At 44.6% G+C, this 22,570-nt stretch overlaps 1 protein-coding gene across 1 annotated transcript in view; it reads right to left on the bottom strand.

Moving 5' to 3' along the window:
• The window catches only part of Erich6b (glutamate rich 6B), a 49,967-nt gene continuing 27,397 nt past the window's right edge, over nt 1–22,570 (bottom strand). The window contains exons 8-12 of the mRNA XM_034635996.2: nt 20,441–20,568; nt 14,966–15,051; nt 14,685–14,837; nt 2,576–2,801; nt 1–216 (exon numbers count right to left, since the gene is read on the bottom strand). Of these exons, the coding sequence (XP_034491887.2) occupies nt 1–216; nt 2,576–2,801; nt 14,685–14,837; nt 14,966–15,051; nt 20,441–20,568 (809 nt within the window). The remainder of the gene's footprint in view (nt 217–2,575; nt 2,802–14,684; nt 14,838–14,965; nt 15,052–20,440; nt 20,569–22,570) is intronic.

Raw genomic sequence — 22,570 nt, forward strand, 5'->3', positions numbered from 1 at the left:
CTACAAACAGAATCGAGATCTCTTCTTTTTGGTTCCTAAAGCCATGAGACACATCTTGGAGGCCTCTGTGAAGTTTTTCAAATCAGACATGGTCAGCAAGTTCAGGATCCTAATCATTTTTCCCAGAAGGATCTGGACCTTCCGAGCTGTTGTGCCAGGATCTACCTCCAGGATTGTTTTCTCCTTCAGGTCTTGCAGCACCTCTGAGTTTATGAACTGTGGGATTCACAGAAGGCCAGGTGACATTAGTGCCTCTGCAGTCCTGCCACCCCCTTGGAACCTCCACCCTCGGGACTGATCTATCTCCCCAGTACTGCCACCCGTGGCCTTTCTGATGTTCACCAAACACACTCACTTGGCCTGTGCCTATGGCCACTTGGACCATGGTGATGCGGGTGGCAACCACATGTCAGCCTGACCCCAAACCAGAGAGAAACCAGCTCCTGTGCCCTGGACTGGCCTGCCTTCCAAAGGCTGCACTCTCCAGGGCCAGTGTCTGCCAGTGAGCCCGACTCCACCACAGGCTCACTGGGAGTGTATCCGGGTTTTGTTGGAATGAGGCCTTGCCCCAGTGAGGACACTTCAGTGTCCATTTCTGCCTTGGGTTGTGGCTTGTCGAAAGCTGATAAAGAGACTCCCGGAGGGAGAATAACACCAATATGTTCTACTTCTATGAGGCTGATGAAATGTTTTCATGCAAAGTGTCTTACTTAAGCCATATAACAACCTGCGTCTCTTCAGAAGACGGTGGGCTCAGACAAGAAGCTAACATCAGCCAGGAAGTAGAGAGGTGGGTGTAGAAGGGCAAGTTCTTCTTAGGGCCTCCTGGCTGCCCAACTTGGGCCCCAGCTCTGTCTCCTTCCTTTTGCTCTAACAAGTTACATTTGTGCTGACTTGCTTCTTCTGCACCCCTCCACTGGGGCAGCTCCCCAAGGGTACCCCAGCTCCCTGGGCCTGTTAGGCCTCCCAGTCTCCACCCTTTCTGGTTAGTCCTCCTTTCATGGCTCTCTTCCCTCAGGGAAACCCACCACCATTTGAAGGCCTTCATGCCCTCTCCAGCCTGGGGTGGCTCTTCTTCAGCTTGCAGCTACTGTGCAATGGATGTGAGTGGGTGACCCAGGACAGCAGCGCTGGCCTCCTCTTTTGGGGGGAGGCTGCTCAGGGGAATCCAGAATAGGCAAGGATGTTGTGACATCATTACTTAGCCTGCAAAATGGCGGGCTCTGCCAGGAAGGGAACCGGGGTGACCAGCTGGCCAGGCCTGTTTGGAACTTTGCCAGTTTTAGCACTCAAAGTCTAATGTCCTGGGAAACTCCTTGGTCCTGGCAAATGGGTGACTGGTCACCCTAAACCTACCATGTTCCCTCCTTTCCTCTCAAATTATATTTGGGCAGTTTAAATTTGCTACAGTCTGCTGTTGGGCTGCTTTTCCATCTGCTTCACCTCCAAGGAGACATGTCTGTCTCTCTATCTCCCTGGTGATTGGACTTCTGGAGGCCTGTGTGCCTCCCCGGTGGGATCTGTGAACAGAGCCCTCCATGTGGAATGGGGAAGGGGAGCTGGAGCAAGAACAGGGTCTTGTTAAGATCTCACTGGAGGTACTAAGGACCCCCTTATTCCCCTGATGCCTCTAGTCCTCAGAAAGGATCTCAAGAGCCCATCTTCTACAGTTAGAAATCCAGGGGACTAGACTCACCATTTATGGGGGGCTTAATTACATCATCCCAAAAGATCCGCCCAAGACCTAATCCCTTGCTCCCACACCTGTGAATGTAGCCTTGTTTAGAAATACTGTATTTTACTATTATATCCTGAGTAATTAAGGATCTTGGGGTGGGATTTTCCTGGATTTAGGATGGGTCCTAATTGCAATGACTGCTGTCCACATAAGAGAAAGGAGAAGAGATCTTTTCACACAGACACACAGAGGGGATGGCGGGTGAGGATGGAGTCAGAGGATGCAGCCACAAGTGAACACCAGGAGTCCCCAGCAGCTAGAGAAACACAAGAGCATCCTCCATCAAAGCCTTTGGACATTGGTGCCCCCACTGACATCCTCATGTTCCACTTTTATCCCCCAGAACTGAGAGAAATAAGCTTTTGGAGTTTTAAGTTTCCCAATTTGTGTCACTCATCCAGCAGCTCTGGGAGAGAGTAAACCACCGCTGCTTTCCTGCCTGGCCTGCGAGGGCGCGACAGACTTTCAGGTGACCATTTGTTTTGGGGCGAGTGTGTTGGGGGAGGAGAGAACAGACCCCCCTTGTCTCTGGCCCTGCCATCTGACTGGGCTGCTGGGAGCGTCGAGTGAGGTGATGCCTCCTGACATCTTGTTTTCTCAGTGGGTTCTTGAGAGGTTGGTTTCCGCCCTTCTCACGCTCATGGTGCTGGAAAATTATCAGAGAAGCGTGTGCATATGGGTAAGCACCAGGTGAGTGAGGGTGGCTGTGTCTTTCTAGGGGTTAGTGTGACACAGAGGTGGCCCTGAGGCCCATGGCACGGCCGGGCCAAGCCAGCTGCAGCCTGTGTGCAGGTAGAAAAACCACCCAACAGAGGGTGGGGGCAGTGGAGAACTTACCTTGAACTTGGTGCCCAGGTTTAAACGAAACTGCTTCTGTCGGTGGAGAAAGCTGAAGATGATCTTGTCCTGGCTTCTTATGTGCACCTGGATGTAGCTGTTGATTTTCAAGGAGATGGGCTGGAAAGGGGGCACGTGGACGTGGACCTGCAGATTCCACCAGTTCCAGGCCTTCTGGTTTTTGCCCTTGGGGAAGTAGTAGCCCAGGCTGCTGCTCAGGCTTGACCTAGAGGAGAAGGTGCATCAGGAGCTGCAGCCAAGCCCTGCAGACTGGGGAATGGCCCCCCTGTGCGAGAGCAGGGCTTGGCCCCTCTCTTCCTCTCTCTCCTGCCTTTTCCCTTTCTTCCTGGGCCACAGAAATGCCCACAGGGTCTTGGTGGGCAGGAGAGGTTCCAACAAATAAAGACCCAAGAGCAGGAGCTGCCATCAGCCCCCGCATACCCTCTGCTCAGCCTTGCTTGGTGGCTCTTGCCCCCTGCCTTTGGACAATGGTGACCGACATTTCTTCCAGGGCCCCCTGCACCCTTTATCTCCTTCCACACTCTTCTCTCCGGAAAGCTCTCCCACCTTACACGACACAGCTGGCATTGCTCACTAAGTCTCAGCTGGACCAGCCCCTCTGGTTCTCTCCAGGACTCTCCAGGCCCACCCCTTGTCAGTTTCCTGCATAGTTTCTGTTCTCACTGTTCATGGTAGTTATGTTCTGTAAAGTCACTGATTTAGGAAATACTGGACCCATAGCCCCTCAGGAAGACTGTGCTGTACACAAGTAGACACCCACGTATCTACAGGGGACACATGCTGAGATCCCGGGGGACGCCTGGAAATGCAGGTGGCTCCTGAGCCTTGTGCACATTTTTTTCCTATACGTATTTACTGAGGATCAATTTTAATTTATAAATTAGGTATAGTAAGAGATTAACAACAAAAACTAATAATAAAATAGTACAATTAAGACAACTTATTGTAATAAGTTATGTGAATGTGATCTCTCTCTCTCTCTCTCTCTCAAAATATCATATTATACTATACTCACCCTCTTCTCCTCCATGGTTGACTGCAACTGCAGAAAGCGAAACTGCAGAGAAGGGGGCTCTACTGTACACACCCCCCTCACAAAACATGATATCGTAGATCCTAAAAACAACCCATCCTGCAAAATTCTGTTTTCTTTATTTTACTAAAAGAAAACAAGGCTGGGAAACGTCAAGTGATTTGTCTGAGGCCACTCCACTAACTAGGGTCAGAGCTGAGCCACACCCTGGCCACTGGCCCGGGAGCTGGAGGTTCCTGGACCGTTGTGCTGCCCTGCTCCCATTTTCTGTGTCCTCTGGTCATTTCTGGGTGAAAACTGAGACGAGGAGGCAGAGTGACCCCCACCCACCCACTCACTTTAGCTGAGAACGTGCACATTCAGCAACTCAAATTTTCTGCAGCTCTGCATGTCCTTGACCATGTGACGTGTGTATAAGCACATATTGTCCCAAGGAACGATAGGGTCTATTGGCTAATTCAGTACTTAGTGACTTTATGGACCCAAACTGCCACAAATAGTAAATGTAACCTCCTGAAGGGTGGGGACCCTGCTGAATTCTCACTGCCCAGCCCTATGCAAGCACATACATGGATAGGTGTCAAATGAGTGGATGTTGCGTTGGAGGGTGGGTTGGAGGTGGGTTCCCCCTCACCCATCCTTACTCTCTAGGGACTGCCTAACTTTCAAACCATCCTTTCTTGACCTTTCAGCCTAACCTCCCTCCTCCTCCAATATTCTTCTTGTTCTGCCTTTTGCTTTTTGAACCTCACCAGGGCTGTCCCTGGAATCAATGCCATTGGGGCTGCAATATCTCCGAGGAATGGAAGGAAGTGGGAAAGTAATGCCAAGACCCAAGTTAGGAGAAGGTAGATTTTTTGTTCGTTTGTTTTATTTTTAGGACCAGGGATTGAATCCAGGGGTACTTAACCACCGAGCCAAATCTCCAGCCCTCTTTATGTTTTTTATTTAGAGACAGGGTCTGGCTGAGTTGCTTAGGACCTCACTAATTTGCTGAGGCTGGCTTTGCACTTGGGAATCCTCCTGCCTCAGCCTCCCAAGCTGCTGGAATTACAGGTGTGCTCTACCTACCGTGCCCAGTGCCCTTTAATCTTTTAAGGGGCTCCCCAAAGCTCTAGGGTTAGCGACTTTAGGCTAAGACTTCCAGAGACAGATCTAGAACAGCCAGAGGTGGTCAGAATTTGGATGCTCCTGAAGTGGAGGCCCTGTACCATGGAGAAGGCAGACTATGCCCACATGGACCCTGAGTTTAGGTGGGTCTGTCCCTTTGCTGTTTGGGAACCCTGAAGCCTGGGGGAAGCCTGGTCTGAGACTGGGGACCACGTTGGGGATGGGGCTGGGTTTTAGTTTCCACACACTTGGCAAATCACAGCTCATTTCTTCTACCCTCCCTGAGGAAATGGAAATCAAAAAATGACTCAAGAAGTACTCAGTCCTCAAACAGCTCAGCTCTAGATCCTGCCCTGTGTCCGAGGCACCACAAGAAGTTTCCTTCCAGTGTAAAGGCTACAGAGATGTACAAAAGTCAGAAGATCTTGCTCAAAATCTCCTTGTGACCATGGGACACAGTCCTGCTGAAGAATTCTCTCAGGGGCTGGACCGACTCGCTATGGGCCACGTTTTTCTGTGGTGCAGATGTCCCTAGGTGTTGAGAGCCACAGCCGAAGGGGCCCCAGCAAACTTCCAGCTGCCAGCAATCCAGCTGCCGGCTGATGATTGGCTCACAGCGGCCCCAGCAACATCTAGCTGATTGGCTCCTCTGCGGTGATGCTCATTGGACTGTTTCCCTGCCCTTTCAGACCACGGAGCTGCTCATTGGGGGACTTTTTGGCTCTGCCCACGTGACCCAGCCAATCGGCCTCAAGAGCAGGAGGATTGTGGGAGGTGGAGAGAAGCTTGGGGGGAGAGAGAGGCTTGTGGAAAGCCGATGGTGGCAGTTGAGGCTCTGAGGGGGTTTTCCTGAAGAGCTGTGTGGTGCAGTGTGTGTGTGTTCTAAAAATAAAGTTAGTTTCTTTTGACAAGTGGCTCCTGATTGTGCCCAGCCAGACTGCGGCATTTGGTGGCTCGCACGGGGAGCGACTGAGGGTAAGTGAAACTGCTCGCCCCTGAGGGCAGGGCGAGAGGATGGGTAGCCATTTTAAGATTCTTCTTTTGTTATTTTGTTTCACTTTTGTTTTAAGTTGCCTGTCCCTGGAGATGAGTGAGACGGAAGAAAAACCGCTCACATCTGAGGAAAAACTATTTACGTCTGAGGAACAGATAGGGAGAAAGGACGGATGCACATGTCAGGAGGATAGAAAGGCTATAATGACTTTTTGTTGTTCCCTTTTTATTTCATTCTGTCTCGGTTTTGTTTGGCGTCATCTTGTTGGGTTGTATTATAGTAGAAATACGGGATCAGAAATTAGTAAAAAACAAACTGAAAGAGTGTTAAGTAAATTGTTAGAGGAAGGAGGCATCCCAGTAAAATCAATAGCAGTCAGGGCATACGTTGATACAATACAAAAATGTAGCCCATGGCTTTTTAAGGAGGAGTTGTTAAATATATCACAATGGAACCATCATGGTGAAGATTTAAAAAGAATAGAAAAGAAAAGCCCAGGGACTCTGCCAGTTGGCACATTGCCATTGTGGACGTTCGTATCTTGTTTGCTTAGTCCAAAGCCTTCAGTTCAGACAATGGTAGAGGAAGGAGAAGACATAATGATTCAAGTAAAAGAGAAGGTCTCTCAAGTTAGTCAGACAGAGGAAAAGATTCAAGTAAAAAAGAAGGTCTCTCAAGTTAGTCAGACAGAGGAAAAGATTCAAGTAAAAGAGAAGGCCTCTCAAGTTAGTCAGACAGAGAAAGAAAGTGTAAAACAGAAAAAGCCATCAGGGGGAAAGTTACAACAGGAGATTGCTACTAACACCTTTCTATCACCAGAGGGTGTAAGTGTCCAACCAACAGCACCACCTCTACAGGAGACTGCTACTAACACCTTTCTATCACCAGAGGACGTAAGTGTCCAACTAACAAGGCCACCTCCATATGCTGGGAGGTCCCCAACCCCCGCAGTTGATAGTTGGGATCCTGAGACAAGATCTCAAATATTAACATGCCCTGTATTTGAGGCAGGAGGGCAGCGATTTTACCAAGTTTTAAATTTCAAAACAGTGAAGCAGCTAAAAGAGGCTGTAACAACCTATGGTCCTCAAGCACCCTTCACTGTAAGCTTGGTCGAATCCATTAACAACTTGAACATGACACCAGCAGATTGGGCTAATATGTGTAAAGCTGTGCTAAATGGAGGACAATACCTGTTATGGAAGGTTGCCAATGAGGAATTTTGCAAGGAGACGGCTAGGCGAAATGCAGCAGCTGGTTATCCTCAGAGAAATCTAGATATGTTGTTAGGAAAGGGACCTTATGAGGATCAGCAGCAACAAATGGCATATGATCCTGGCGTATACGCACAAATCGCTGCAGATGCAATTAAGGCATGGAAGACTTTACAAGGACATGGAGGTTTACAAGGTCAATTATCTAAGGTAATACAAGGAGCTAATGAACCTTATGCTGAATTTGTAGATAGGCTTATTCAAACAGCTACCAGAGTTTTTGGGAATACAGAACAAGCAATGCCATTACTAAAACACCTGGCTTATGAGCAAGCGAATCGTTGGTGCAGAGATATCATTAGACCATGGAAACATGAAGATTTAAACACATATATTAAATTATGTAGAGACATTAATGAACAAGAGCAAGTCGTGGCAGCTGCAGTAAAACAGGCTTTAGATGCCAGAGACATTAATGAACAAGGGCAAATTGTGGCAGCTGCAGTAAAACAGGCTTTAGATGCCAGGCCAAGAACATGCTACAATTGTGAACAAACAGGACATTTTAAAAGGAATTGCCCCATTGGAGGAGGGTTTAACAAAACTAGGTATCCAAGGAGTAGAATACCAGGTATTTGCCCACGATGCCGTAGAGGGAGACATTGGGCTAATGAATGCCGTTCTCAAACCACCATAGAGGGTACTCCATTATCAAAAAACGAACAAGGACCAGGTGTTTATCCACGATATCGTGGAGAAAGGCATCAGGCTCCATTGCCAAAAAATGGACAAGGGGGCCCAATGCTCCGGGGCCCAAAACCACAAATATACGGAGCACTGGAGGAACCCAGCAACCCCATCAGGGTAGTGCCCAGGACACATTGTCCATCAGATCCCTCATCAGACAAACCAGAGGGAGCGCAGGGTTGGACATCTGCGCCTCCGCCAGAGCAGTACTAACTCCAGAGATGGGAGTTCAAATCATTCCCACAGGGGTGAAAGGACCTCTTCCCAAAGGAACAGTAGGCTTATTATTGGGACGCAGCTCTTCTACTCTAAAAGGACTTATGATAAGTCCTGGGGTAATTGATCCCGATTATGAAGGTGAAATAAAAATTATAGCCAGTTCTCCAAAGGGTATATCAGTAATTTCACCAGGAGATAGAATAGCACAGTTACTAATAATACCCAGCCTACATGATAAATTTTCCAGTCATACTGTAGAAAGAGGTTCCAAGGGATTAGGTTCCACAGGTGTAGATTGGGCTATGCTTTCTTTAAATTTAGATTCTCGCCCCATGCTAAAACTAAATATTCAAGGACATGAATTTAATGGGCTACTGGATACAGGTGCAGACCTTAGCATCATCTCTCGTCAAGAATGGCCAAAACATTGGCCATTACAACAAGCCACTCAAACGCTTCGAGGCCTAGGAGTGGCGACTAATCCCCATAGAAGTGCAATGGTATTAGATTGGAAGGATCCTGAAGGATGTGAAGGAACTATACAGCCATATGTATTGGATCATCTTCCCGTAAATTTATGGGGACGAGATGTCCTAGATCAATTAGGTTTGACATTAACAAATAACATCAACCAAAATGCACCCACTATTATGACTAGACAAGGTTTTAGGAAAGGAAAAAGATTAGAAAAACAAGAACAAGGTATAGCAGCACCAATACAAATAGATCAAGGAACAGACAGACATGGGTTGGATTTTCAGAAAGGGCCACTGAGACAATAAAAATTACTTGGAAATCAGAAAGACCAGTATGGGTTCCTCAGTGGCCCCTGACTAAAGAAAAGATACAAGCAGCCCATGACCTGGTCAAACAACAATTAGCAGAAGGACATATACAACCTTCTGTATCTCCCCATAATACTCCCATTTTTGTCATCAAAAAGAAATCTGGTAAATGGAGATTATTGCAAGATTTAAGAGCCATTAATAATGAGATGGTTATTATGGGACCTGCTCAATCAGGGATTCCTCAGTTGTCTGCTTTGCCAAAAACCTGGTATGTTTTAGTTATAGATATTAAAGATTGTTTTTTTTCAATTCCAATTCATCCTGAGGATAGTCCACGTTTTGCATTTACTATCCCTGCACTGAATCATGAAGGTCCTGATCAGAGATATGAATGGAAAGTACTCCCTCAAGGGATGGCTAACAGCCCAACTATGTGTCAAATTTATGTTAACAAAGCAATCCAGCCACTTAGAAATCAAAATTCTGAACTACAAATATTTCACTATATGGATGATGTATTATTAGCACACAAAGATAAAAACACATTGCTAGAATGTTATGCCACACTTACAAACTTATTAAAAAATTATAATCTAGAGATAGCAATAGATAAAGTACAATTAAATTTTCCAATTAATTATTTAGGAGTTCTATTATCCTCAACCATGGTCCGTCCACCAAAAATTCAAATACGAGTAGATCAACTCAAATCACTTAATGACTTTCAAAAGTTATTAGGAGACATAAATTGGATAAGGCCTTATTTAGGTATACCAACAGGAGAGTTGGGACCTTTATTTGATATCCTAAAAGGTCCATCAGATCCAAATTCACCCCGAATGTTAACGCCTGAAGCAAGAAAGGCATTAAAAATCATTGAAACATATATGGAAAATATGCATTTGGATAGAATTGATATAAGTTTGCCTTTATTATTTATTGTACTACCAACAAAAAATATTCCTACAGGAGTATTTTGGCAAGAAGGTCCATTATTATGGATACATTTATCTTATTCTCCTAACACTATTCTTACTAGGTATCCTGAGGCTGTAGGACAATTAATACTCAAAGGAATAAAAGCAGCAAAGGGAGTGTTTGGAATTTCTCCCAATAAAATTATTACTCCATATACTATGAATCAAATTGATGAGTTAGCTAATGAGTTAAATACTTGGGCAATAATCATGTGCAAATCTAATGTTTCATTTGATAACCACTTACCATCTAATCCTTTATTGTCTTTTTGGTCATTGCATCCTGTAATTTTTCCAAAAATGACAAGAAAAACACCTATCATGAATGCTCCAAATATATTCACTGATGGGTCAAATAATGGTACAGCAGCAGTAGTTACCCCTGATCAAACTTTTACATTTTTAGTACCCAAACAATCAGCTCAAAAGGTAGAGCTTAATGCAGTTTTACAAGCTTTTGTGATGTTTAAAGATTCTGTATTTAATTTATTTTCTGATAGTCAGTATGTAGTTAATGCTATAGTATCTCTTGAAGATGCTGGTAGGATTTCCCCTTCTTCTACTGTTTTCTCTTTGCTTTCCACTATACAAAGTCTAATCTGGGACAGAAAAGATCCATTCTTTATAGGACATATCAGGGCACATACAGGATTGCCTGGAGCCCTTAGTTTGGGCAATGATTTAGCAGATAAAACTACACATGACATACATATTTTCTCTACACTAGAAGAAGCTATAAATTTTCATAAAAAGTTCCATGTCAATGCTAATACTTTACAAAAGCGTTTTAAAATAACTAAGGAACAAGCTAGACAAATAATAAAACAATGTCAAAATTGTGTGACCTTTTTACCACAAGTTAATCTTGGAGTCAATCCTAGAGGATTGATACCTAACCATATTTGGCAGATGGACGTCACACACTTGCCAGAATTTGGAAAATTAAAATATTTGCATGTTACAGTTGATACTTCTTCTGGATTTTTGATGGGCTCCCTTCATGCCGGAGAAAAAACTAAAGATGTTATAGCTCATTGCTTACAAAATTTTGCCACTGTGGGTGTTCCAAAACAGTTAAAAACAGATAATGCCCCTGGTTATACTTCTACCTCTTTTAAACAATTTTGCTCAACATTTGGCATTACTCATATAACAGGAATCCCATACAATCCACAGGGACAAGGCATAGTTGAAAGAGCTCATCAAACTATTAAAATGTACTTATTAAAGCAAAAAGAAGGAATTGGGAAGGGGTATATATTCCCCAAAGATAAACTTAAAATAACCCTTTTTACTCTAAACTTTTTAAATTTGGATTCATCAGGACTTAGTGCTGCGGAAAGGCATATGTGTCCAAAAAATGTACATAAGCCCAAGGTACTTTGGAAGGATATTCTAACAGGACAATGGAAAGGTCCTGACCCAGTAATTGTCTGGAGTCGGGGGTCTGTTTGTGTGTTTCCACAGGGAGAACAGCAGCCGATTTGGATTCCAGAGAGATTAACCAAAGTCCTGACCCAGTGATTGTCTGGAGTCGGGGGTCTGTTTATGTGTTTCCACAGGGAGAACAGCAGCCGATTTGGATTCCAGAAAGATTGACTAAAGCGATTTCTACAGACCAAAAAGAAGATGATTTGGCTCAAATCCATAACAACTGATATCCAAAACTCCAGTTTGGCTATTCTTACATCTGCAACAGAACCAGGATGCTTTTTTCAATATCTATTTTATTATTGCCCTTTGCCATATCATGAAGTTCTATTTTGTTTTTTGAGCTCATACAGACCTAGGTTAATGTTTTGCTGATCAGTTCTATTTTTTGACTATAGAGTTTTTAAACATTGCAATGGAGATTTCACCTGTAAAAAGTTATAAGGCCTTTACTATAATGTTATGTGTTGTATGTATTATGTTATGTGTGCACACTTGTGTTTTGTGTTATATGTTTGAATGTCCATATATCATATATGATGAGCGCTCATGATAAAATGGATCCAAATATTTTTTTTTTCACGTGATTTATATGGTTTAATTTAAATTGGGTAAACAACTGTTGAGGATTGTTTTAATATGTAAACAAAAAAGAAGGTTAACAGATCTGTTTGTTTACTTTCACCTTTCCTTTTCATTATATTTAATAATTCTCTTAAAGACAATGTAAATTGTTAAGAAAATTGTTTTCTTTTAGTGCCTTCTGTAATGTTACATAATTTTTTCTTTAGCCATTATTGCCAGAATTCCTATCTTCATCCCAGTGCCGGTGAAGACAATGTAAATTGTTAAGAAAATTGTTTTCTTTTAGTGCCTTCTGTAATGTTACATAATTTTTTCTTTAGCCATTATTGCCAGAATTCCTATCTTCATCCCAGTGCTGGTGAAGTCAAAGATAAAACCAATCTACACCTTCTACAATAGCCATCACTGAACTGCTTGCAGAACTTGCCTGGACACATTGTGAGCTCACCTGTATGCATTTTGAACTATCTGTTGGTGCAGCGACTTGTGGTAGTGTTGGGGTATTTTTGCTGATGATGTCACCGGTGGTACAATTTTTCAAAGGAGCCCTCAATTGGCTTAATGTCATGGCATTTTGCATCCTCCTCTACTAGTGATGGTCTAAAATTTGGGGGCCAACAGAGGTGAGGCAAAGAACCTCACCCCCCCACTGGTGCAAAGGCCTATCCACAAGTATAGCTGTATGCTGGACCGGTAGTCAGTGACGGGTATGATCCAATTGCAGTGGTACCAACCTAAGACAGGAGGCTGACGCCTAGAGGTCAGTTCATCCGATGACGGGTAAGGACCATATGTTGAATTGGACTGCCTAACAGGCACGGTCCCTAAGCCACATGCTTGTTGTTTAAACAGAGAGGGGGAGATGTTGAGAGCCACAGCCGAAGGGGCCCCAGCAAACTTCCAGCTGCCAGCAATCCAGCTGCCGGCTGATGATTGGCTCACAGCGGCCCCAGCAACATCTAGCTGATTGGCTCCTCTGCGGTGATGCTCATTGGACTGTTTCCCTGCCCTTTCAGACCACGGAGCTGCTCATTGGGGGACTTTTTGGCTCTGCCCACGTGACCCAGCCAATCGGCCTCAAGAGCAGGAGGATTGTGGGAGGTGGAGAGAAGCTTGGGGGGAGAGAGAGGCTTGTGGAAAGCCGATGGTGGCAGTTGAGGCTCTGAGGGGTTTTTTCCTGAGAGGCTGTTTGTTTGGCGTGTTTTGTTCTAAAAATAAAGTTAGTTTCTTTTGACAAGTGGCTCCTGATTGTGCCCAGGAAAGAAACCAGCTTAGAGGGTGGAGGGACCCATTTGGGAAGAGGGTCTGGCCCTGTGGTGTGTCTTTTTGGGGTGATGAGTGGGTGGGGAATAGAGAGTCTGTCTCTCATCTGGAGGCCTGCTGAGGGGCTTAGTGATCCGTCCACCACCAAGACAAAGGGCAAGAACAGTACCAGGAACAACACTGAGGGGCTTCTCCTCGTGTAGGACAGCCAGGAGAAAGAAGGGAGAGGCAGGAGCTACCGGCGAGCAGGCAGAGGAACCAGGCAAGAGTCAAGGGCTTGCTGGGTGTGCTGGATCCTGGCCTGTGGCCCCATGGCCTAGACACTGCAAGCGCCATTTGCCAGTGAGTGCGAAGCCCATTCCTACTCTGACCAGTTAGCTTTGAATGCCAGGAAGCCTCCCAGTTCTTAGCTGCCCTATTTTCTCCTTTGAGGAGGAGCACAGAGTCAGAAGGGGAAGCTGCTGGGATTTCTCCAGCTCTTGGTAGCACTTGAGTGCGGGTTAGCCTGGGTTTCGAAGATCTTTAAAGAGCAAACAGGAAGCAGGTCCCAAGGAGAGAGATGGGAGATGAGGAGTTAGGGATGGCTGGGTGGTGGACTGGCTATGAGGCCAGGGCCTGAGACTTCGGAACCAGGCTCCTCTGGAGAAGGAGGGACTTTAAAGCACTGGCTGCTGCTGTTCCCCCACGAAGTTGAGACCTTGGCAACCATACTCATCTAAGCCCCAGAATCATCTGGAAGCACTTAGAGAGTGCAGACTCCCAGGTCCCACTCCAGACCCACAGAACCAGAATCTTGGGGAGAGGACCTGTCCTGACCCAGCTCTGAATATCATCTGTCCCCTTGGGTTTTGATGGGCTTTGAGGTTCAGAGATAGAGATGTGATCTCTCTTTTATACCTAATTTGATGACTTTAAAAAAATGCTTTTTAAAGGTTGAGTCAAAATGCCATAAAACTTCTTGCCTATAGTTTTATGTATGACATGGGACAAGTGACTTATCATTTTCTGAACCCAAGTTTCTTTTTTATTTGTTAAACAATTATTTTATTTATTTATTTTTATGCAGTGCTAAGGATCAAAACCAGTACCTCACACATGCTAGGCACGTGCTTTGCCATGGAGCTATAGCCCCAGCACTAAGTTTCTTCATTAATATAATAAAAGTAGTTGCTAGATTTCTCCAAGTTCTCTTCTGGTCCTCCAAATGCATGCTGTTAGGGAGAAGAGGCCCAGCTGCACACTGCCAGATACAACCATCACCAGAACTGGGAACTTCAAGAACTAAGTTTGATTCTAATGAAATATTTAGAAGTTGACTTTTTCACTGTGGATTCTGTATGCAACACAATATCTCCAAAGCTGTCAGCAGCTCCTGGACCTGCCACCCCCCCCCCGCCCCCTGTCCCCCCGCCCCGGCACCCCTGAATCATCAGAGGTAATTCATAGAAGGCTCAACTCTTAAGAGGCGTTTAGGACATGAAACTAAGTCTGTGATTGCTTTTAACATTACCCCCACCCCTTGCCAGGAGGCCATGGTGCCACCAGGACCTTGCTCCTTCTCTGAGGGCAGGACCTATTGTATTCATCCCCCGTGTTACCTTTGTCCTGTTCCCAGCACACAGGAGTTTAGAGACAGGGAGTTAGGAGGGTGGTGCAGACTGAGATCAAACTTCCACGGCACTACTACCCTGCGGGCAGGGTACTGGGGACACATGACTCAAGCTTACCAGATAAATCCATTTTCATCATTGAAGGTGGCATGGCCAGAGTTATTGACGAGGGCCCGGATGCTAGCCTCTAGACTGTCTTCCAGAATGATGTATGTGAACTCTTCACCATCTGTGCAGGAGATGAGCAGAGCGAGCCTTCCTGATGGATAGCTGGGCGTTGGTTAAGGCACAAGCAGTCCCTTGGGACCCCCTGGAGGACACAGTCCTCAAACCCTACCCCAGCCCCAAATCAGACATTGTATGTGTCCATATGAGCATGTCTCTGCTCCAGTGGATACTGTATCTGTCCTGTCCCATCAGGAAAGAGAACTTGGAAGATGTTCTCATTGGGGTAGAGAATTAATTTTCCATCACCTTTACGCACCTGGGAAAGAAAAGATGTCTGTGAAAAGCACGCAGGTGCTGACTGTCCTGCTTCGGAGGTCACTAAAGAACTCAGACCCTGCATCTGCTTGCTCTTTGTGTGACCACGTGCTGCTCTGATTGCATGCACACGCACGTGCATGCACACACCCATGCACACCCATACAGACTGAAGTGCTCACTTCACTCACCCCAGCGCTTATTGGTCCTTTTTATTTCCTAGCAGCGTGGAACCAAGTCCGACCAGCTGGGCAGCTGATGTAACAGAAATATATTCCCTCACCACCTTGGAGGCCAGAAGTGTGACATCGTGGTGTCCACAGGGTTGCTTCCTCCTGGAGGCTGGTAGGAAGATCCTCTTCCCCACCTTCGACTCTTAGGAATCGATGGCGACTTGACCTTTTGTGGCTTGTCTGTACATCACCCCATCCCTGCATCTTCACTGTGTCTTCTTGGGAGGGCACCAGTGGTGTTGAAGCTGGGGCACACCCTACTATAGCATGACCTCGTTTAATGTCATTAATTACACCCACAAAGACTCCATTTCCAGATACAGCCACATGCTGAGGTGCTGGAGGTTAGGATTTCAACCTGTCTTTTGGGGGGAGGGGGAGGGGGACAATTCAACCCATAATGTTGGTCCATTCAGGTTTTTACAATTTTCTTCTTAGTCTTAGTAAATTATATTTTTTAGGAGATTGTTCATTTTATGCAAATTTTTTTTCATTAAAATTTTGTCATATACTGTTTTTTAAAAATATTCCACTGCCTCTGTTATATCCTCTCCTTCATTCCTTATATTATTTATGCCTTCTCTTTATTTTTTTTTCTGTATCAAACTTGTTAGGAACTTTGCCTATTTTATAAATAATATTTTCAAAGAACAAGTGTATGGTTTATTTTATTTTATGGTTTGGGTGTGAGGTGTCCCCCAGAAGCTCACGTATGAGATGATGCAAGAAGATTTGGAGGAGAAATGATTGGGTTCTAGCCTTAACCTAATCAGTGAATTAATCCCTGATGGAATTAACTGGGTGGTAACTGGGGGCAGGTGGGGTGTGGCTGGAGGAAGTGGTTCAGTGGAGGCCTGGCTATGGGGTACATATTTGTATCTGGCAAGTGGAGTCTCTCTCTCTCTTTGCTTTCTAATCACCCTGTGAGCTGCTTCCCTCTGCCACACTCTTCCTCCACGATGTTCTGCCTCATCTTGAGCCCCAAGGAATGGAGCCAGCCTTCTATGGACTAAGACCTCTGAAACCCTGAGCCCTCAAATGAACTTTTCCTCCTCTACAATTGTTCTGGTTGGGTCTTTTAGTCACAGCAGTGAAAAAGCTGACTAAAACATATTGTTTACTATATTATTCTATTGAATTGTTTATTTAATTGTTCTACTGAACAGAATAAACAATTTCTGTTCTTGTTACCAATAAGAACTTTTTGCTGGTCTTCTAGGTTATTCTATTTTATTTCTCTAATTCCTTGAATTGGATGCTGAACATATTGATCTTCATCTTTCTTTTTCTTTATAACCATCCTCCTTATTTACATAAGCAGATGGGACTACGAGGTTCCTCTCAAAATACTGTGTTAACTGTTTCCCAGGAGTGGAGATATCTACCTTTCATTTTTACTCCATTCATAATATTTTCAAATTTCCAATATTATTTTTTTAAAATTCATTTATTTTTTTCTTTCAATATGAGTTGTTCCTTTGTACACAAGTTACTTATGAGTGGTACTACATTTGCCAATGTATAGAGTGCCTTTGTTTACATTGTTAGCATTACTAATTAAAATGCATTAGGGAGAGAGTCTGTGATGTGGTATCAGCTCTTTAGTGTCTGCTGAGGTTTGCTTTGTGTGTGATCGACTGTTGGGAAGGATGTGTGTCCTCCATTGGAGTGTAGGAAGAATATGGAGTGAGCTAGGCTAGCTGGAGTAAGAGAGCAAGTCAGTTTTCTTTAATTCATTAGATGAGGAAGCTGAAGACTTTATGTCAGGGCTCCCAATATCCTTCCCATTGTCCCTTACAACCTGGAGAGTTTGGACTGTTTTATGGACTTCCTCCCTACAGGCAGGCCCAGGAGATAAAGAGTACTGAGCAGCCCGTTCCCTGACAGGAGGCCTGAAGAGTCTGCCCCTTGGTACACAGTGTCCGTTTCCTGTTCTCTTCCACTCTGACACATGGAGGCCACCTCATTACATAAAGGTGGCTGAGTGAGGGTGGCTGATTGCTTTTCCTCTCGGTGCAGCAGGAAGAATATTTCCCAGCTCCTGTGCAGCTAGGTGGGGGTCGTGTGACTTGTTTCGGTCATGGAACTTAAGCCTGGACTCTGGCTTTACTATCCGTCCAGGAAACTGGACATAAAAACAAAAACAAAAACAAAACAAAAAAACCTCCAAGATAGTGGTGACCCCTGATGAAAGGCCCAGATTCCTGAGACCCACTTTGGAGAAATGTCACTCAAAGAGCTAATAAGACTGAAAATAAGATATGAAGTAAGCAAGGTATACACATCTGCTTATTAAGCCTCTGAGCTTTGGGAAAGACTGTTAATTTCAGCAGGTGATGATCATTGTCCTGACTAATACAGGCTTTGTGTCCTTGAGACAGTGGCTCAACCCAGTGAGCTGGTGTTATGGTTAACTTCTTTTTATCTTTATTTTTTTGGGTACTGGGGATTGAATTCAGGGGCACTTGACCACCGGGCCACATCCCCAGACCTATTTTGTATTTCATTTAGAAACAGGGTCTCATTGAGTTGCTTAGGACCTCCTTTTCCTGAGGCTGGCTTTGAACTCATGATCCTCCTACCTCAGCCTCTCGAATTGCTGGGATTACAGGTGTGTGCCATGGCACCCAGCTATAGTTAACTTCTTAAATGTCCCCTTTTTGCTCATGTTTTGAAGGCTTGGTCCCCAGCTGATAGCCCTGCTGGGAGATGGCGGAAACTTCAGGAGGTAAGTTCTACTTGGAGGAAGTAGGACATTGGGGGTGTGCCCTTCAAGGAGATATGAAGATCCCAACCCTTCCCTTTCTTTCTTCTGCTTCCCGGGCGCCACCATACATTTTCCACTGTGATGTTTCTCCTCTCCACAGGCCCAAAGGGTCAAGACCAAGTGACCATAGACTGCAAACCAAAATAAATCTTTCTCCTTTTTAATGAATTGTCTCAGGTATTTTGTCACAGCAATGGAAAGTTGACTAACACATCTCGGGACCTAAGGTACCCATTCCCCATCCCTCTGCCACTTGCTCACAGTTGTCCTTGAGGTGAAGTTTTCAGGGCCTTTCCTGGCTCTGCCTGGGATGTCCTTCCCCTCGGTATCTTCATGGCTCAGGCTCAAGTGGCACTTGGCCCCACAGGCCTTCCCCAAATGCCCTGTGGGTATGGGAGCAACTCCTCTCTCAGCCCAGCAGCTGGAGAGTCCTCATGCTGCTTTCTCCTTGTGCCATGCAATAATAGCTGCTGTGGCATTGAATAGTGGTTTTGGACTCGGACTCTCTCTTTGACTGGAACATAAGCTCCCTGGGAGCAAAGACGTTGTTTTGTCTGCCCCTGTGTCTCCAGGACCTGGGACATTCATTGTATGTTCTCAGCACATATTTACTGAAGGCACCAGGTCTACTGCATCTTTCCCATCTCCACTCTAATGTCTATTTTTTGAACTTGGGTCATAATTATTAGTTCATGATTAATGATTCTAACATTCTGAGACCTGTTTACACTTGTGACTTCATAGTATCATTCTTTGTAAATATACCACATGATTGGTTTTTAAAAACAAACTTCACATTTTAGAGCAGGTCACAGCAAAACTAAGTGGAAATACAGAGATTTCCATACACCCCCAATGTCCACCCTCACATTCCCTACCATCAACATCCTCCAACAGAGTGGTACACATATCCCAATTGATGGATGATGTACTGACACACCCCAAGGTCATAGTTTTTTTTTTCATGTCTTCATACATGTAATTTGGATAAGGATGTCCATCACATTCCACCATCCTTGCTAACTCCCTGCCCCCTCCCTTCTCCTCCCACCCCCTGCCCTATCTAGAGTGCATCTATTCCTCCCATGCTCCCTCTCCTTATCCCACTATGAATCAGCCTCCTTATATCAGAGAAAACATTTAGCATTTGTTTTTTTGGGGGGATTGGCTAACTTCACTTAGCATTATCTTCTCCAATGCCATCCATTTACCTGCAAATGCCATGATTTTATTCTCTTTTATTGCTGAGTAATATTCCATTGTGTATATATGCCACATTTTTTTTTATCCATTCATCTTCTGAAGGGCATCTAGGTTGGCTCCACAGTTTAGCTATTGTGAATTGTGCTGCTATAAACATTGATGTGGATGTGCCCCTGTAGTATGCTGTTTTTAAGTCCTTTGGGTATAGACCAAGGAGAGGGATAGCTGGGTCAAATGGTGGTTCCTTCCCAGATTTCCAAGGAATCTCCATACTGCTTTCCATATTGGCTGCACCAATTCACAGTCCCACCAGCAGTGTATGAGTGTACCTTTTCCCCACATCCTCACCAACACTTATTGTTGTTTGTCTTCATAATAGCTGCCATTCTGACTGGAGTGAGATGATATCTTAGAGTAGTTTTGATTTGCATTTCTCTAATTCCAAGGCCGTAGTTTACATCAGGCTTCACTCTTGGTGTCATAGATTCTGTAGGTTTGGACAGATGTGTAATGACATGCATCTGCCATTGTAGTAGTCTCCTACAGAATAGTTTCACTGTCTTAAAAATCCTTTCTCTCTGCCTATTTCTCTTTTCATTCTGCCTAACACATAGAAGCCACTGATATTTGTACTGTCCCTGGTTATTCACTTTTCATAGAATGTCATAGAGCTGGGATCATATAGTGTGTAGCCTTTGTAGGTTAGTTTCTTTAACATAGTGTTATGCATTTAAGTTTTGTCTGTGTCTTTTCACAGCTTGATAGATCATTTCTTTTTAGTGTTGAATAATATTCCACTGTATGGATGTGTCCATTCACTGTGTAATTGATTTTTGATATAGATTCTAATTTATTTAGGAGAGGGACCTATATCATATATTTTCTTTATTCTCCTCCTTTACATCCAGTTGTCCATTACAGGCCCAGCAGGCCAAAGAATCTCAATAAATCCTAATAAAAACCCTATTGGAGCTGCCAATAACACTCCCAGTCTGGTGAACTTCCAGGTAGTATCCACATTTTTCTTGTTTGTGTTCACGTTGTGTGTGGTCCTGCCAGCTCTGATGGTGTATGTGCCTCATCTGAGCCAAAAACTCCAAACCCCCAAACCAGCCCCCCACCCCCCAAAAAAACCCCAACAACAACAACTACCCAAAGTGAGAGCTTCAACACCGCGCCATCCTTACCTTCACCTCCTGTATCCATTCTGTATCTAGTTCCACTTTCTTCTTACCACCAACCCGCTTCTTGCCTTCTGGCTCAGGCTCCATCATACTCGGGAGATGAAATGTGAGAGTCTCAGACGACTTTAGACCTGCCATTCAGTGAGTGAATGATGTTTGCATTCAGTCCAGCGACTGGATTGAGTAAGGTTTTTGTAGGAAAGGGAAAGGAAATGGAGATGACCCTCTCAACGAGCCAGGGAGGGTTTCAGGGTTTGGAGATTCAGCCATTGTCCAAATAAGGAAGGAGGCCGGGTCCTAGGAAGAGCAAGGTTTCTGAAGCTAGCAAGGCTGGGGCTGAAATTCCAGCTCTCTCTGTTTATTCAATCATTCACTGAACACATATTTCTAAGGGCTTAATGTGTAGCAGTCAAGGGCAGAATAATAGACACGATGGTGAAGGCCACCCCGTCCAGACATGGGCACTAGAGAAGGAGACAGCCATATGCAAAGTGTGGAGCAATGAGTGACATGTTCTCAGACAAAAGTTGTGGCTGCTAAATGAAAAAACAGACTAAAGAAAGGGAAACACACCTTAAACATGTTACTTTCACCTAAAGCCTAAATGTATATGAATATGTCATTAAAATATAGAGCAAAGTCTTTCCTTTGAGATCTGATCACTGGGGCTCTGTGCTCAAACCACACCCATAATTTACTACTTATCACCTTCAGGTTTGGCAGTTTCTAATAGACTGAGTGCAGAATGGTACAATCTTAAAAAAAAACAAAACAATTTCTACACATTACCCAATTTTTTATGTACATTTGGTTCACAACTAACCCAAAATAATTTTTAAAAAAAATATCTTCTTATTGAGCTTTTTAAAAAGCATCAACTGGTTTTCATAGCAAAAAGTTTATTTTTATATTCATCCATTTTTATAACAATTGAATTTGGAACTAAACTAGTAAGGACAAGTGAAGCTCTGCTCCAAGTGCCTTCTGGAGGGTGTTGAATGTGATACAGGAGCTGCAGTGAAGGGAGCTGGGGAGAAGAGTTCTCTCTGAGGTCAAGGCCGGGATGCTCTTGGTGGGAGGGAGGAGCATGACTGTCTTGGGAACTGGGTTTGGGGAGCCAGCGAAGAGAGCCCTGGGTGTCCCACCATTGGGGCCAAAACAGGGTTCCATGAGAACTCACAGGAAGGAACTTAACCAGGCTCTGAAACTGAAGCAAATTTTGGTGGAAGGTAAGTGTCCATCAGTCAAGAGGGTGTCCTAGCACAAGGTCAAAGGCTCCAAGGAGAAAGAACTAGTGGTGACCGACGATTCCAGAGAGGCAAATAGGACTCAATCATGGGTTCATTTGCTCACTTAATAAATGCTTATTGTGTACCTGTGTGCCAAGAGCTGCCCTGGGTATCAAGGATGCTACAGTCCCTGCTATCTCAGGGGAGACTGATGCTAAATAAGTGAACAGATAATAGTGTAATGTGCCAGGTGGTTACTAGTGCTATGAAGAAATAGGGCAAGCAGGATGGAAAGTGATGGTGTGCATGTATATATTGTGTGTGTGTGTGTGTGTGTGTGTGTGTGTGTGTGTGTGTGAACACACTGGTCTATAATTTTTTTTTTTGAGATGGGATGTTGAGCAGGCTGGCCTCAAATTCCTGAACTCAAGTGATCCTTCTTGAGTAGCTAGGACCATGGGTACATGCCACCAGGTGAGTACTGGATGGTCAAAGGTAGCCAAGGAAAGTACTTCTGAGAAGGTAACATTCCCTCTGAAGAGAGGGACAGAGCCATATATCAGAACCAGGAGCATTCTATGCAGAAAGAGCAGCAAGAACAGTCCCTGTGGCAGGAGACACTAGGCCCATTTGATAAATGAGGAAAACAGCAACAACAACAGTATGTCTGAAGAGGAAAAGCTGAGAGCCTTGCAAGTCACATGAGGAATAGGGACATTTTCTTGGAGGCCATAGAGACCCAATGAGAGTTTTCAAGATTACTCCAGACTAGACGGTTCTGAACAGGAAAGACCATTTCAACTGAGAATCCCAGAGAGAAATGAAGATGCAGGATCCTTTTCCAAAATTATTAAGAATTTCAGGACAGTGACAGGAAAGCTTTAACCAAAGCACAGGGTCCCTC

Source organism: Marmota flaviventris, chromosome 4 (assembly GCF_047511675.1).
Source record: "Marmota flaviventris isolate mMarFla1 chromosome 4, mMarFla1.hap1, whole genome shotgun sequence".
In the NCBI taxonomy this organism is placed as follows: Eukaryota; Metazoa; Chordata; class Mammalia; order Rodentia; family Sciuridae; genus Marmota; species Marmota flaviventris.